Source organism: Egretta garzetta, unplaced genomic scaffold (genome assembly GCF_000687185.1).
Source record: "Egretta garzetta isolate BGI_Z169 unplaced genomic scaffold, ASM68718v1 scaffold372, whole genome shotgun sequence".
In the NCBI taxonomy this organism is placed as follows: domain Eukaryota; kingdom Metazoa; phylum Chordata; class Aves; order Pelecaniformes; family Ardeidae; genus Egretta; species Egretta garzetta.
In genome coordinates, this window is record NW_009258889.1 from 348,961 (window position 1) to 361,582 (window position 12,622).

The 12,622-nt window shown below is 60.0% G+C and overlaps 1 protein-coding gene across 1 annotated transcript in view; it reads left to right on the forward strand.

Moving 5' to 3' along the window:
• The window catches only part of SRL (sarcalumenin), a 23,192-nt gene extending 11,753 nt beyond the window's left edge, over nucleotides 1-11,439 (forward strand). Inside the window, exons 6-9 of the mRNA XM_035889689.1 lie at nucleotides 4,269-4,304; nucleotides 8,748-8,864; nucleotides 9,592-9,825; nucleotides 10,538-11,439. Coding sequence (XP_035745582.1) covers nucleotides 4,269-4,304; nucleotides 8,748-8,864; nucleotides 9,592-9,825; nucleotides 10,538-11,349 — 1,199 coding nt within the window. The 3' untranslated portion in view covers nucleotides 11,350-11,439. The remainder of the gene's footprint in view (nucleotides 1-4,268; nucleotides 4,305-8,747; nucleotides 8,865-9,591; nucleotides 9,826-10,537) is intronic.
• Nucleotides 11,440-12,622: the final 1,183 nt, after the last annotated feature.

The following is a 12,622-nucleotide window of genomic DNA, read 5'->3' on the forward strand; positions in this document are numbered from 1 at the left end:
AGGCTGAAAGATGCAGATGGTGAATCAGCCCAAGCCAGCTGCATCCTTGCCCAGAGAAGCCTGGGGCAACTTGTAATCAAGGGTTGGGATTTTTATTCCCCTTATTTATTGGGTTTATTAGGTTTGCTTCTGTGGGCCCCACAGGCAGTCTGGGCTGGAAAGAAAGTGATAGAAGCTGCTGGGGAAAAAGCTCCTTTCTTCTAGTGAGCAGCTATGGGGCTGTGCCGGGGCCCCTGGCACCGTGGTGGAGGGCTTTTGGGGATCACAGGTGTTGAGTGCTAACCAGCATTAACAAAAGATGTTCCCTCCCATCAACTACTGGCACGTGCAGACTGGCAGCAGATGGGGACAGTGCCCAGCAGGAAATATCAGCAGGGGAGGGGCATAAAAATGTGTGACTGGGATCACTTTGGCCAAGATTTCAACTGTGAGCCAAGTCCCTTTATCCACAGCTGAGTCACCCTCAAGATCTGCAGGGAATGCCCAGCAGCTTACCTAGGAGGGGATCAACCAGGGCAGTGGGGTTTGCCTTTCACCCATCCGCATGCTTCCGCCCCTGCAGGAGTACTGCAGCGCCTGAGGAAGATCTACCACGCCTCCATCAAGCCCCTGGAGCAGTCCTACCGATACAATGAGCTGAGGCAGCACGAGATCACAGGTAATGCCACGGGCACTGGGGTCTCTGGCACCATCAGGTCATTGGGATGCAGATAACAGCTCAGAGAGCAGATCATGGAAAGGCTTGGATAGTTTGTCTTCCTTTACAGCTTCCCAAGAAGGCCATGAACATGCTGGGCTTAGAGGACGTGCCCTGGTGAACCCAGCGGCAGGGATTCCTGCATCTGCCTTAGCCCATCTGCTGTCAGGACCATCTGTGTAGGCTGAGCATGGAGCCCTGCCTGCTTTGGGTCCTCCACCTGCTCAACATCAATGCCCTGTACCCCTGCCAAGCAGAGATCACGGCCCAAGGAAACAGGCTTGGCAAGGAAGCTTAGGACCTCTCAAGGCTGGGGGTGAGCATCCTGGGGGTGGCTGGCGCTGGCATCCTTCCTGCTCCGTACAGGACACGGCCACGTGGGCAGGGCATCCCTCAAGCTCAGCAGCCTTCACTTGTCCTGGGAGTTAGAGTTTCCACCCCTTGGCAATCGCAGACACATTGGATCAGGTGAGCAGGTCCTTATGGCCACGGGCATTGGCTCGAGCTGAGCCCCAGCAGCACACGTGTGCCTCCAGAAGAAGAAAGCTCAGCCTCAAGATACTCACAAGCTACAGGAAACTCTTGTCACCCATATGGCACAATCAGACCCATTTTCCAAGTGCAGATGGCTCAAGCCCAGGTCCAAGGTCCCTGTTCACCAGGGTAACTCTCCTGGGAGCCCCTACTCCAGCCCTGTCCTGAGCTGGGGCCAGATGCCCCCTGGCCTTGGCCAGGCAGGCAGGGGGCGCTGGAGTCCCTGCTGCCTGTGTCCCAGGGCTGCACACCCACAACAGCACCCTGCCAGGGTCCCTCCTTGTCCTGAAGTTCTGCCTCTCTCCCCAGGTGTCCTCTGGGCTTTGGCCTCGCACACCCTAGAGCCATGCCCTCCCTCCTGGGGAGGCAGGACCCAGATACACCCTCTCACACCACACAGACCTTACATCTCCATACCCAGCCAGCCCATCGCCAGCTGGGGAGCATGGGGGACCCGTGGGGCAGGGACAGGGCTTAGAGTCCTCATCACCAGCCCCAGATTCCATCCCCTCAAGACACAGAGCACCCTGGACATCATCCACCACCCACCCGCAGGGGTTCTGGAGGGGGCATTTGTAGGTCTCATGAAAGACGAGCCATGCCTCGCTGCCTGCCGCAGCCAGCTCTGTGTCACTGCCTTTCCCGGCCTCGCTCTGCGCTGCTTGCCAGCAGCTGGGGCCCACGACCTGCTTGCCGTGTGGGAGGGCAACCGGGAGGGCCACAGCAATGTGCCATGCTGCAGCCAGCACAGGGGGGTGCCCCACAGACCCTCACGCCACGGCCACTGTCACCCACCCGGTGCACTGGCCCGTCCCCTCCTCACGCAGCCCTGCCACGTGCCTGGGGAAAGGAGCACCACAAGGTGTAGGGTTGGCACCCGGGTGTGCATCCCCACAGCCTCTTCAGCAGTGGCACCGCGCAGCAAGGACAGCCCAGCCGTGCCCTGTCCCAGCTGCCCCCATCCTGGAGCCCACAGATTCAGGAACACCCTGACCTCCTCTCCAGGCCGCTTTGGTGGCAGGGCAAGCATTGGCATTTACTGTCAGCTCACCCTGGGGCACTGTTTAGGAGAACATTTGGGGTTACAGGGGCAGCTGGTGGGCTCCCAGCCTCTAACCTTCGCTTTGCTCTTCCCTGCCAGAGGATGCAGCCCCCAGCCTCAGTTCCCAGCCCTACACCATCCCATACCTGAGCAGCCACCTCCCTGCCCCCTTTCTGGGAGGCAGTAAGTGTTTCACAGCCCCCTGCTGCCTTCCTCCCTCCCAGCTCCCAAGGAAACAACCACCAACCCTTGCGTTTCCCCAGCTCAAACCCAGGCCCCAAGCAGGACTCACCACAGGCAGCATCTCCCAGTGTTCCTCACAGCCTCAGCTCACAACACTCCACAGCCTGTTCTGCTTCACTGCCAGGTCCCTCAGCTGACGGTCCTCCAGGTCAGCTCCCAGCACACCCTCTTGTGTCCCACGTGGCACCCTCCCAGCTGCAATCCCAGAGCTGGTAACCCACAGTCACACACCTCACAGGCCAGGGAAGGGCACAGCAACCCTTGGTTTAGCCATGAGAGGCCCTGGCTGTACTCCCAAAAGAGATGTTTCTCCTGCCACCAAAGTCCTTGAGCACCTCAGACACCCCAATCATCCCCTAGCACATGTAACCTCAGCCTGAAGATCTGAAACCCAGCCGTTTGCCTTTCATACCCAGGGATCCAGCTTTTCCCAATCCCTCGTTAGCAGTGTAATTAGAGAAACCTGCAAATCAGTTAGCGGGTTGGCCCAGGGAGCCCTCTTGACTTTACGAGGCAGGTGAGGATACAGTGGGGCTGAGGGAGCCTCCTCAGCCGCTTCCTCCACATGGTGACCCTGTCCTGAGTGGGGTCATCACATCGGTGGTGCCCCTGCAAGCTGGGACGTACCCCCAGCCTCTCCCCCTGCACCCACTCCCATAGCAGGGGGAGGCTGGAGGGCACGGAGCCGCCGGCTCAGCTGGCCGGGAGGAGCGGGACAGCTGGGAGAGCAGCAGGGCAGGCCTGTCATGGAATATGTGTGACCTTTGGAGGTGTAAGCCAATATAGAGGGGTGCCATCGCAAGCGCTTTCGCCCCTCCATTACACAGCAGCGCTCCATTTTGTGTCCCTTGCCGTCGGCTCCCCTCGCGCGCACCAGCCGCTGTAATCCAAGAGGCCCCTTCGCTCCCCGCAGCTCGCAAACACACCCACGTAGGGGAGCGTCGCCTGTCCCGGGGGAGCTGCGACTGCTACCGGCAACCTCAGGCCCTGACCTGTTGGGGTGCATCCCAGACAACTCGTCCCACACCCTCGGCTTACAGCGCCATCCCCTTTTCCCTGCCTGCCTCCCTCCTGCGCCTCCGCTCTGCCACCCCGCGGGGGTGCGTGCACGCTCCGGCCGGGTCCCCCTGTGTGCATGGTCACAGCGGGGCCACCCTATAGGGACTGTCCCTAGCCCAGGGGTGAGGGACTCTCCCAGTCTGGTGATGGGAAGCTTGCTGCGAAGCCGTGCCTGTTCGTGGTGCATGCTGGTGGCCTTAATTACTGTGTGTGTGCTGATTAGCACGCCTGTATAGGGAACGACCTCCCAGTTGCCGTCGCCAGCCGCCCTAGGGCTGGATACGGGTAACCGCACCGCTGGGGTGGTCAGGACACTTGTTGGGGTTGCTGCTGTCCTCACCACGGCTTGTTGGGCTCCCTTTGGTTGGTGAATGTTGCTGGGGAAGGCAATTCCTCCGCTAAGGGGGTCGGGGCACTGCAGCAGCTCTCCTGGGGTTGCTCCCCCAAGCCACATCCCTGGTGTGCAGGGCAGACCGGGGTTTGGTGCTTGTCCTGGTAGCTGGGGGTCTCATTGCTCACAGACTGTAACTCCTTCTCTCCTGCTGGGAATGTGGCCGTCGCTGGCTTTGCCTGCCTACGAGAAGGCCAGGGCCAGTCTTCAGCTCCCTCCTTGGCCTGGGCCAGACCCTGGCAGCCGCGTCCCTCCTTCGACTCACGGTACCTTTTCTCTCTCCCCGTGTCCCCTGCTAACAGCTTACCCCGGACGCACCCTGGGCTCCTCCGCCACAGGTTGGTATCGCTGCCTGCTACCTGCATGCTGCCGGCGCTGCCTAAGCCCTTCGCTGGCCTCCGGCTTTCCTATTCACCTGCCCCAACAGGGTCACACTTCCCGGGCACCGAGCAGACCCTGGTTATCGGCGTCCCACGGCACCCACTGGAGCCGGTGTCCCCAGCCCTACCACAGCTCGGCATGCGTGTCGCTGCACTTGTCTGTCCCAGGCCTGACTCTGTGCATCCTCACCCCGCTCAGGCTTTGGCACCTTTCCCTCTTGGGCTAAGACTCTGCATATTCCTCTAGCAAGGGTTCGAAGGCATTTGTGGTGGACCTGCGGGTCCACCTCCCACCCGAACCGGAGGAGCCCAGCAGATAGCCCACCCCACAGGGGGGCTCTTCCCACCACCCTTCACCCTCCTACGTGCAGAAACTTTCCCGAATGTCCACCCTTGATCCCTCCGGCTGCAGTTTAAGCCGATGAGCCGGCAGCAGCTGTCCCAGTAACACAGGCTGGCCCCTGCGCGGCGGCCTCAGCCCCCTCGGGAGCCAGAGCTGGCTCCTCTCCCTGCCTATCCCGCTCTGCGTGTGCTGCCAGGTTCCCCCTGGAGAAGCGGGAGATGGGAGATGGGCCAAGAAACACCAGCTAACACCCAGCCCTTCCCCTGGGTCTGGTGCTGGGCCATGGGGACAACGTCCCTGCTGCGATACGAGGCAGGGAAATCCCATTTTCTGGCCCTTGTGTCCTACCCCACAGCTCCCACTGCCAGATCCTGCCGAAACGGGCTCCTCCACACCCCAGTCCCGGACGGAGCGGAGCCCTGCCAATGCCTGGAGGGCCTCTGGCTCCCTGTCATGCCAGCATGCCAGCAGCGGAGAGGGTTGTAGATATATATAGCATATTTCGATAGCTGCCTTATCTGCATCCCTAGCTGCAGGCGCACAGGCGCGTGCTGCTTGCGTGGGTGCACGTGTGCGGGGAGCACGACGCGGAGGCAGGCGCAGGCGGTCTGCAGCCACGCGTGGCTTCTCCCTCCGTCTGCTGGCAAGTGGGCCGTGCCCACGCTCAGGGCTTTTCGCGAGCAAGCTGGCCAGCCCTCCAAGGGCTGCCGGGCAGGGCATCCCTGCCGTAGGCAGAGTGGCCGGTGGCGTTTGGGGGATGGGGATGGGGTGGCAGCAGGGGTGATGCTGGGTGAGTCTCCCCAGGGGTTTTAGCCTGCCTGGGTCGTTTGAGGGCAGAGAAGACTTTTGTGCCCATGGCTCAATCTGAAGGAGAGGAGGGAGGTTTTGCCACGTCCTCCGCTTTGCCCAGCATCCTCAGGACAGGCTTGCACAGAGGGGGGTGAGCCAGCACCAGCCAATTCTGCTGGGTTTGAGGACAAGGAGGGAGAAAACCTGGCCCAGGGTTAATCCCAGCCCCAGAGCAGCAATCCTCCCACCCAAGGGCAGCCTGGGTTTGCAAGCAGCATGGAAAAACCTCCCAGAAAGCTGCTGCTCTAGGAAAAAAAAAAACCTTTTTGGGCATCCAAATTGCTTCTATCCCCAGAGCTGAACAGTCCACGACAAACGCAGGCTCTGCGGCAAGAGACGTGACCTTCCTGGCCTTGTTGGCCGGGTGCTTTGCCGGATCACAGCGTGCTCTTTACCCTGCAAACCTGGCAGCTTAGAGCAGCTGCGTTTAAGCAGGACCACAGATGAAGGGGTGCGAGGTTTGAGGACCCCCCCCTGCTCACAGGCAGGGCCTGATCGTGCACCGGCATGCGAGCGCTTCTGGGCACGCCACCAGAACGTGCCTGGCGTGAGCTGGGATGAGCTTGAGCTGGGATGAGCTTGAGCTGAGATGAGCTTGAGCTGGGGGCTGAGGCAGGCTGGGCTGGGAGCGAGCAGCCACAGGGTGGCTGGAGAGAGCCACCGTGATGGAGCTGCCGCCATCCCTGCCCTGCGGCCGGCAAGGACCGGCTCTTTTTCCCCCTGGCCAGACCATCGAGGTGACCCAAATCGGTGCTGAACAGACATAGCAGGGGGACGTAGCAGGGACGGACATCAGGCCAGCACCCTGCTGGGTGGGAGATGCTCTCTGCTCCCCCAGCTCCATGTCCTGGGCAGCAGCGTGGAGGACCCATGCAGGGCCTCACATTCTCGGAGCTGCTGTGCTGCCTGGAGAGCTGCAAGGATCCTGTGCCTGGCGCTGCCCACAAAGCCCGCGGGGTGCCGGCACCCCGTTCCCAAAGCCAGCACCCCGTTTCCAAAGCAAGGGGTAGAGATGGGCTCGAGGAGCTGTCGGTGACACGGCAGAGGGGCTGCCTGCGTTCACGCTGCGCTCGCACAGCCACGCCTGGCCAGGGACGTGTTACGAAAGAGCGCACGGGGACCCGCCTCAAACCTCTGGCACAACATCACAGGGGATGATAATAATAATAATAATAATAATAATAATCCAAAACCCAATTAAAGCCAGCAAGTGAACAGAGCAGCAGCGATAGAGTGGCACAGAGCAATGATTAATGACGAAGTCTGAGGTTTCGATATTTGTTTTTGTCCCATGTGAGAAGACAACGTTGGATCCCTGTGGCTCACAGGCAGCGGGCAGCGGGCAGGGCCGTCCCCCAGTTTGGATGTGGCTGCCCTGCTTTGGGGAGGAGGGTTGAGCTGCATGGACGCAGCTGTGCCCCGTGGAGAGATGTCCCCAGCCCATTCCCTTCCCCAGCGGTGACACGGTGGCCCTGCAATGGGCAGACGCAGGCGGAGCAGGCCGGCATGCCCTGCCTGACTCCTGCACCCATGGTCGGATGGGTTGGGTGCAGAGTCACCATGCAGTGCCCTCCCGCACCCTTGGGAGCAGGAGCTCAGCGCCAGGCGGACTTTGCGGCTCCCTCTCCTTGGAGATGGATTCCTGGCTTGCTGGGAAGCTGCTGGTTCCTGCGTGGGCGGCAGCCATGGAGCAGTGAGGTCTCCCAACCACCACGGGGAAAATAGCTCTGCCTTAGGAGTGGGGCCACAGGGAGGGTGCTGAGGGCAGCACGTGTCCCCCAGGGGCATCTCCTAGCCCTGGGCCACGGGGCAAGGCTCAGCTCTGGCTGAGGGACAGCAGCTCCTGGCTCCTCCAGCAGCACCCAGCCCCTCCTCTGGCTGGACTCTTGCTGGCAGCAGCAGGACCGACCCTCTCCCACCCTGAGCGCAGGATGGGGATGGGGGAAGCGAGCCTCTGCTGCCGGGCACATCCCGGCCTGGAGCAGACGCCCTGGGGTTGTGCTGGGCTGGCGCCGTGGCAGGGTGGCCGCAGCTTGCTCTGCTCTCTGCCGTCTGCCACCAGGGCTCCCCCGGCACCGACTCCTGCCCGGGTTTGCCTGGCTGCGTCAGTGCTGGTACACGAACGGGGACGGGAAGGTTCCCACCAACGGGAACTCACTCATCCCTTTTTTACTTCCATTTCTGGCCTCACGCGGGCTCAAGCCGACTAGCAGGCTCCTGGCTGTCCTGGGCACGGCTTGGGGGCTGTCACGGGCCAGGGGCTCCTCTGGCTCTGCTGGCTGCCTGCCCAGTGGCCTGGGGGCCAGGGGATGAGCAGTGTGAGCACCAACTGATTGCACGAGTCCTGCTCGAGCAGGGATTGCTCCTGGGGCAGTGGCTACCTGTGTCCAGGGACCTCTGAGCTCCCAGACCGATTGCGTGGCATCAGGACAGGTCCCACCACCAGCCTCCTCGAGCCTCTTAGCAAACTGCAGGAGCTGAAGAGCACAGGATGGGGACCGTAGTTCACCTTCCTCCTGCCTTTCCCCAGGCCCCAAGTGGGGCCGTTTGCCCACGTTGCACTCCCCACGCCGGGCTGGAGCCTCGCACCCAGCCCATGCATAGGCAGGGACCCTCTGCTCGGCCGGAGGGCTGGGACCCACGACCTGGGGGCAGGTCCCTGCAAGGATACGGTGGAAATGCGATGGGGGCAGCCGGCCCAAGGCTCGCACCGCGCTTACCAAGCACCGTGCTGTAGTGTCGCTCCTCAAACCACGCCAGCTCCCTTTGCACGAGGCATTCACCTGGTTGCAGCATGGCCACCTCTTTCGCATGTCCCGTGCTTCGCGGCGGCTGCCTTCAAACAACACTCCCCCCCGCAGCCAGCCCCAAACTCACCTCAGCTAAACCAGAACTGAACCCAGACAAGGTTTAAAAGACCTTCAAGTCCTCCCATGGTCTAAGAAAGACCAAACCTCAGAGAAGGTCAGACAAGGTTCGCTCTTGCTGCAGCGAGGCACAGTGACACCCTGCTCCTGCAAACACCGGGGCCCGTCGCTGGGCGATGCCTTGGCTGGCGAATGGCTGGTGGCCCCCGAAGGGTGGCTCTTTCCCCGGCAGCATCATCACCGCGCTTCTCAGATGGGATGCTCGTTACAGCCGGGAGTTAATCGCGCGGCGGCGACAGCTATTGTTTCTTCACTTCCTCTTGTTATTTCCCCTCTCCACAGATGGGGAGATCACTTCCAAGCCAATGGTGTTATTCCTGGGACCGTGGAGCGTCGGCAAATCCTCCATGATAAACTACCTCCTGGGGCTGGACGACACTCCCTACCAGCTCTACACAGGTACCACGCTCACCGCTCCCTCCCTGCTCCGCCGAGGGTGCGCGGGCGCCCGCATTTCTGCGTCCACGTGACAGCAATTCCTGGCCGCATCTCCTCGAATCCCCCACCCCGTTACAGCAGGGAGGTTGCAATCGGGGTCCATGCCACACGGCCGCGGTGCCACGTGGAGGGAGAGGTTGCCCACCACGGCCCAGGGCCTGCCCGCCCTCCCTGGGGAGGAAGAGGGCATCTCACCCTGCAGCAGTCCCATCCCACAGCACTGGGCTCACCGCCTCTGGCCCCGAGTACGAGAGCAGCGGTCATGTCTCAAGGGCAACTTGCCCTTGTCTTCTCACCTTCCCTCCTCACGTGGAGCCAACTGATCCACCCTCCCAGGAGAAAAGCCATTCCCCTTCCCTCCTCCCTGCTCCCGCGGATGTCACCTTGCAGCTGAGGGCAGATGCCCGTGGCCAGCGCTGCGCCGGGGTAGTGAGGGCTGCCGGGAGGTGATTCTCCAGGGTGCCTTGTGCAGTCAGGCCACTTCCAGAACAACCAGTCCCCACAGAAAACAGCCCCACTAGCATCTTCTCAAGAGGTTTAGCAAGAATTTCATGGCCCTGCAGCTTGCCTTCCCCCAGCATCTCTTGGCAAGTGAGTGATGCTCCCTGGCTGGTCCCAGGCCAGCCCTGTCATGTCCATTGCCTGGCATGGATTTCACAGCTCTGCTGCTCCTCTTGTTGCTGGGCAGGGGCAGAACCCACCACCTCCGAATTCACCGTCATCATGCACGGCCCCAAGCTGAAGACCATTGAGGGCATCGTGATGGCTGCTGACAGTGCCCGCTCCTTCTCACCCCTGGAGAAGTTTGGGCAGAACTTCTTGGAGAAGCTGATAGGAATCGAGGTGCCCCACAAACTGCTGGAGCGAGTCACCTTCGTGGACACACCGGGCATCATAGAAAACCGCAAGCAGCAAGAACGAGGTAGGGGTTTACCGGGTTCATCTAAGGGACTCTGGAAAACATGGCATAACGGCGTGAGGTGACAAAGATGGCTGAAGCACAACGAGAGGAGCCCTAGGCTACAGAAGGGTTCTTGCCTTGGAGGGGATGGCAATGGTTGTCTGCCCATGGCTATGGCGGCAGCAGCAGGGGCCTGGGCAGTCAGGCCTTTCGGCAAGGTGTTTCCTGGGGACTCCTGGCTGTTGATTGTCTCTGCCTTAGCTCAGCATTTAACGCCCTGTTTGTCACCCTTGGAGCCAGGCTTTGCCAAAGGCTGGTGCTACAGCAGGGCCCAGAGCCGCGCCATCCCCACAGCACCAGGACAGATCAGTGGGGCTTCCTGACCCACTTGGTGCCCAGTGGGGAAATCAGTGATGCGGCCGATATCTGCTCACAGGAGTGGTGGGAATCTGTGGCCAGTGGCAGGGAGAAAGAAGGTTTGGAGGTGAGGTGGGAGGAGACACGCAGGCCCAGACACACAGGGATGGGTTTTCAGGCCAGGAAGCTCTGAAGTGTTTTCAGCATACAAGAAACAGGTTCTGGGCTGCAGGGGAAGTCCCTTGTGTCTCACACCCCATCCAACCCAGACAGGGTGCGAGACACAACAGGCTCAAGGTTTATCTATGCCTTGTCCTGAAGGGACTCATCCTGTGCTGGTCATTTCTGCTGGATTTCTCTCTTTCCTCTCCTCAAGGTTACCCGTTCAACGATGTGTGCCAGTGGTTCATTGACAGAGCCGATCTCATCTTCGTTGTCTTTGACCCTACGAAGCTGGATGTGGGCTTGGAGCTGGAGATGCTGTTTCGCCAGCTGAAGGGCCGCGAGTCTCAGATCCGAATCATCTTGAACAAAGCTGACAGTCTGGCTACCCAGGAGCTCATGAGAGTCTACGGTGCCTTATTCTGGAGCCTGGCTCCTCTCATCAACGTCACGGAGCCACCCAGGGTGTACGTTAGCTCCTTCTGGCCCCAGGAGTACCATCCAGATACCCACAAGGACCTGTTCCTCAAAGAAGAGATATCGCTCCTGGAAGATCTCAACCAGGTGATTGAGAACAGGATGGAAAACAAGATCGCCTTCATACGCCAGCACGCCATCCGGGTGCGCATCCACGCCCTTTTGGTCGATCGCTATCTACAGACCTACAAGGACAAAATGACCTTCTTTAGCGATGGAGAACTGGTGTTCAGGGACATTGTGGAAGATCCTGACAAGTTCTTTATCTTTAAGTCCATTCTGGCAAAGACCAATGTCAGCAAATTTGACCTCCCCAACCGCGAGGCTTACAAGGACTTCTTTGGCATCAACCCCATCACCAGCTTTAAGCTGCTGTCTCAGCAGTGTTCCTACATGGGAGGGTGTTTCCTAGAGAAGATCGAGAAGGCCATCACTCGCGAGCTTCCCGATCTCTTGGGAAGCATCGGCTTGGGGAAGAAGCCCAACGTCCTCTCCTGCGACATCACCGGCTGTGGCGAAACCCCAAAGAATCGCTACAGGAAACCTTAAGGTGTTCTGTAATATCACCGTCCACGTGTTCCTACCGGTGAATGAGCTTATGTCTTATCTGTCCAAGAAGCCATGGTTTGTTAACCCTTTGAGTGCCACGCTGGCAAAGGCTGCTGTACGATGAGGACTTTGAGTCGTTGACATCGATGGCAGGGGAAGATGGGTGGGCATAAGAAAGAGAATAAAAACTGTGAATTCCTGTCATTTTATCTTTGTTCTTTCGAGTAGAAAGCAATGTTTAAGCTGTAAGTATGAGCAATGCACAGCGAGCTAGAACTGTAGCGGCTTTTTCACTGGTGCCAAGAGTGCATGAACAGGAATTTCAACCCCTGCGTCCCCGAAGCTGGCAGGGAGCGAGGACTAGGGCACGGCGTGAGAGCAGAAGGGAGAAGAGTGACACAATAACCCGGGGCACCGCCGGCAGCCCCGGGGGCAAAGCGCCGGGCAGGGACAGAGAGGCCAGGGCCCAGCTGTTGTTTTCAGGCACAAACATCCTACAGATCTCTGCAAATATTGATCTTGGTTTTCCTTCCAAGGCTTTTAGGCCGCCCAGTGATTCTCCTTTTGCATAACAGCTGAGTTGAACTTCTGCAGCCTTCAGAAGGTTGGATAGTCGCCTTAAGAAGGGGCTTTTGCAGGGGCATTTGTAGCTGTGATGGGATTTGCAAGTCTGTGTCAGAGGAAGAAGTGGGCTGGAAAGGAGCCGCCAGCACTGGCTGAGCTGTGCTGGAGGAGGAGGGCCTGCACCCCAAATCCCCAAGGAGCCATGACCAGGTTTTCCTCCCCCTGGGCCAGCACAGGGACAGGGCACTTGGTGCCGGCGTGCGCCATCAACCTCAAAAACCCCGTCCTGGCAAGTGAAGCCTGAGGACATGCAGGGCTCTGAGGGTCAAGAGTTTGGCAGTTTGACCTTGTTCAACTCTGTTTGGCTGTTTTCTCAGTGTCAGCCCCCGTGTTTTTGTGCTCTGCGGAGGGGTCAGGAGCAGGGGGTCACTAGCCACGTCCTTTTTGCCCACCTGCTGATCTGTTCTCCCTAGGACAGCCCAGGCAGGTTTCTCTGGCTTGTTTGCCAAACTTCCCCCATTTTAGCCGTGGTTCTGGTGGCTCATCGCTGTGCATCAGTGGTCAGTCCTGGGAAGAGAAGGAGCATCACTTTGGAAGCACCCAGGCAGGGTGAGGTTCCCTGCGGACAAGCTGACCTTGAAACCTGGCAGTGAAAGCCAGAGGATTAGGGGTGGCCTTGTCACGGCCAGCGCGGCTGGCTGCTGAGCTG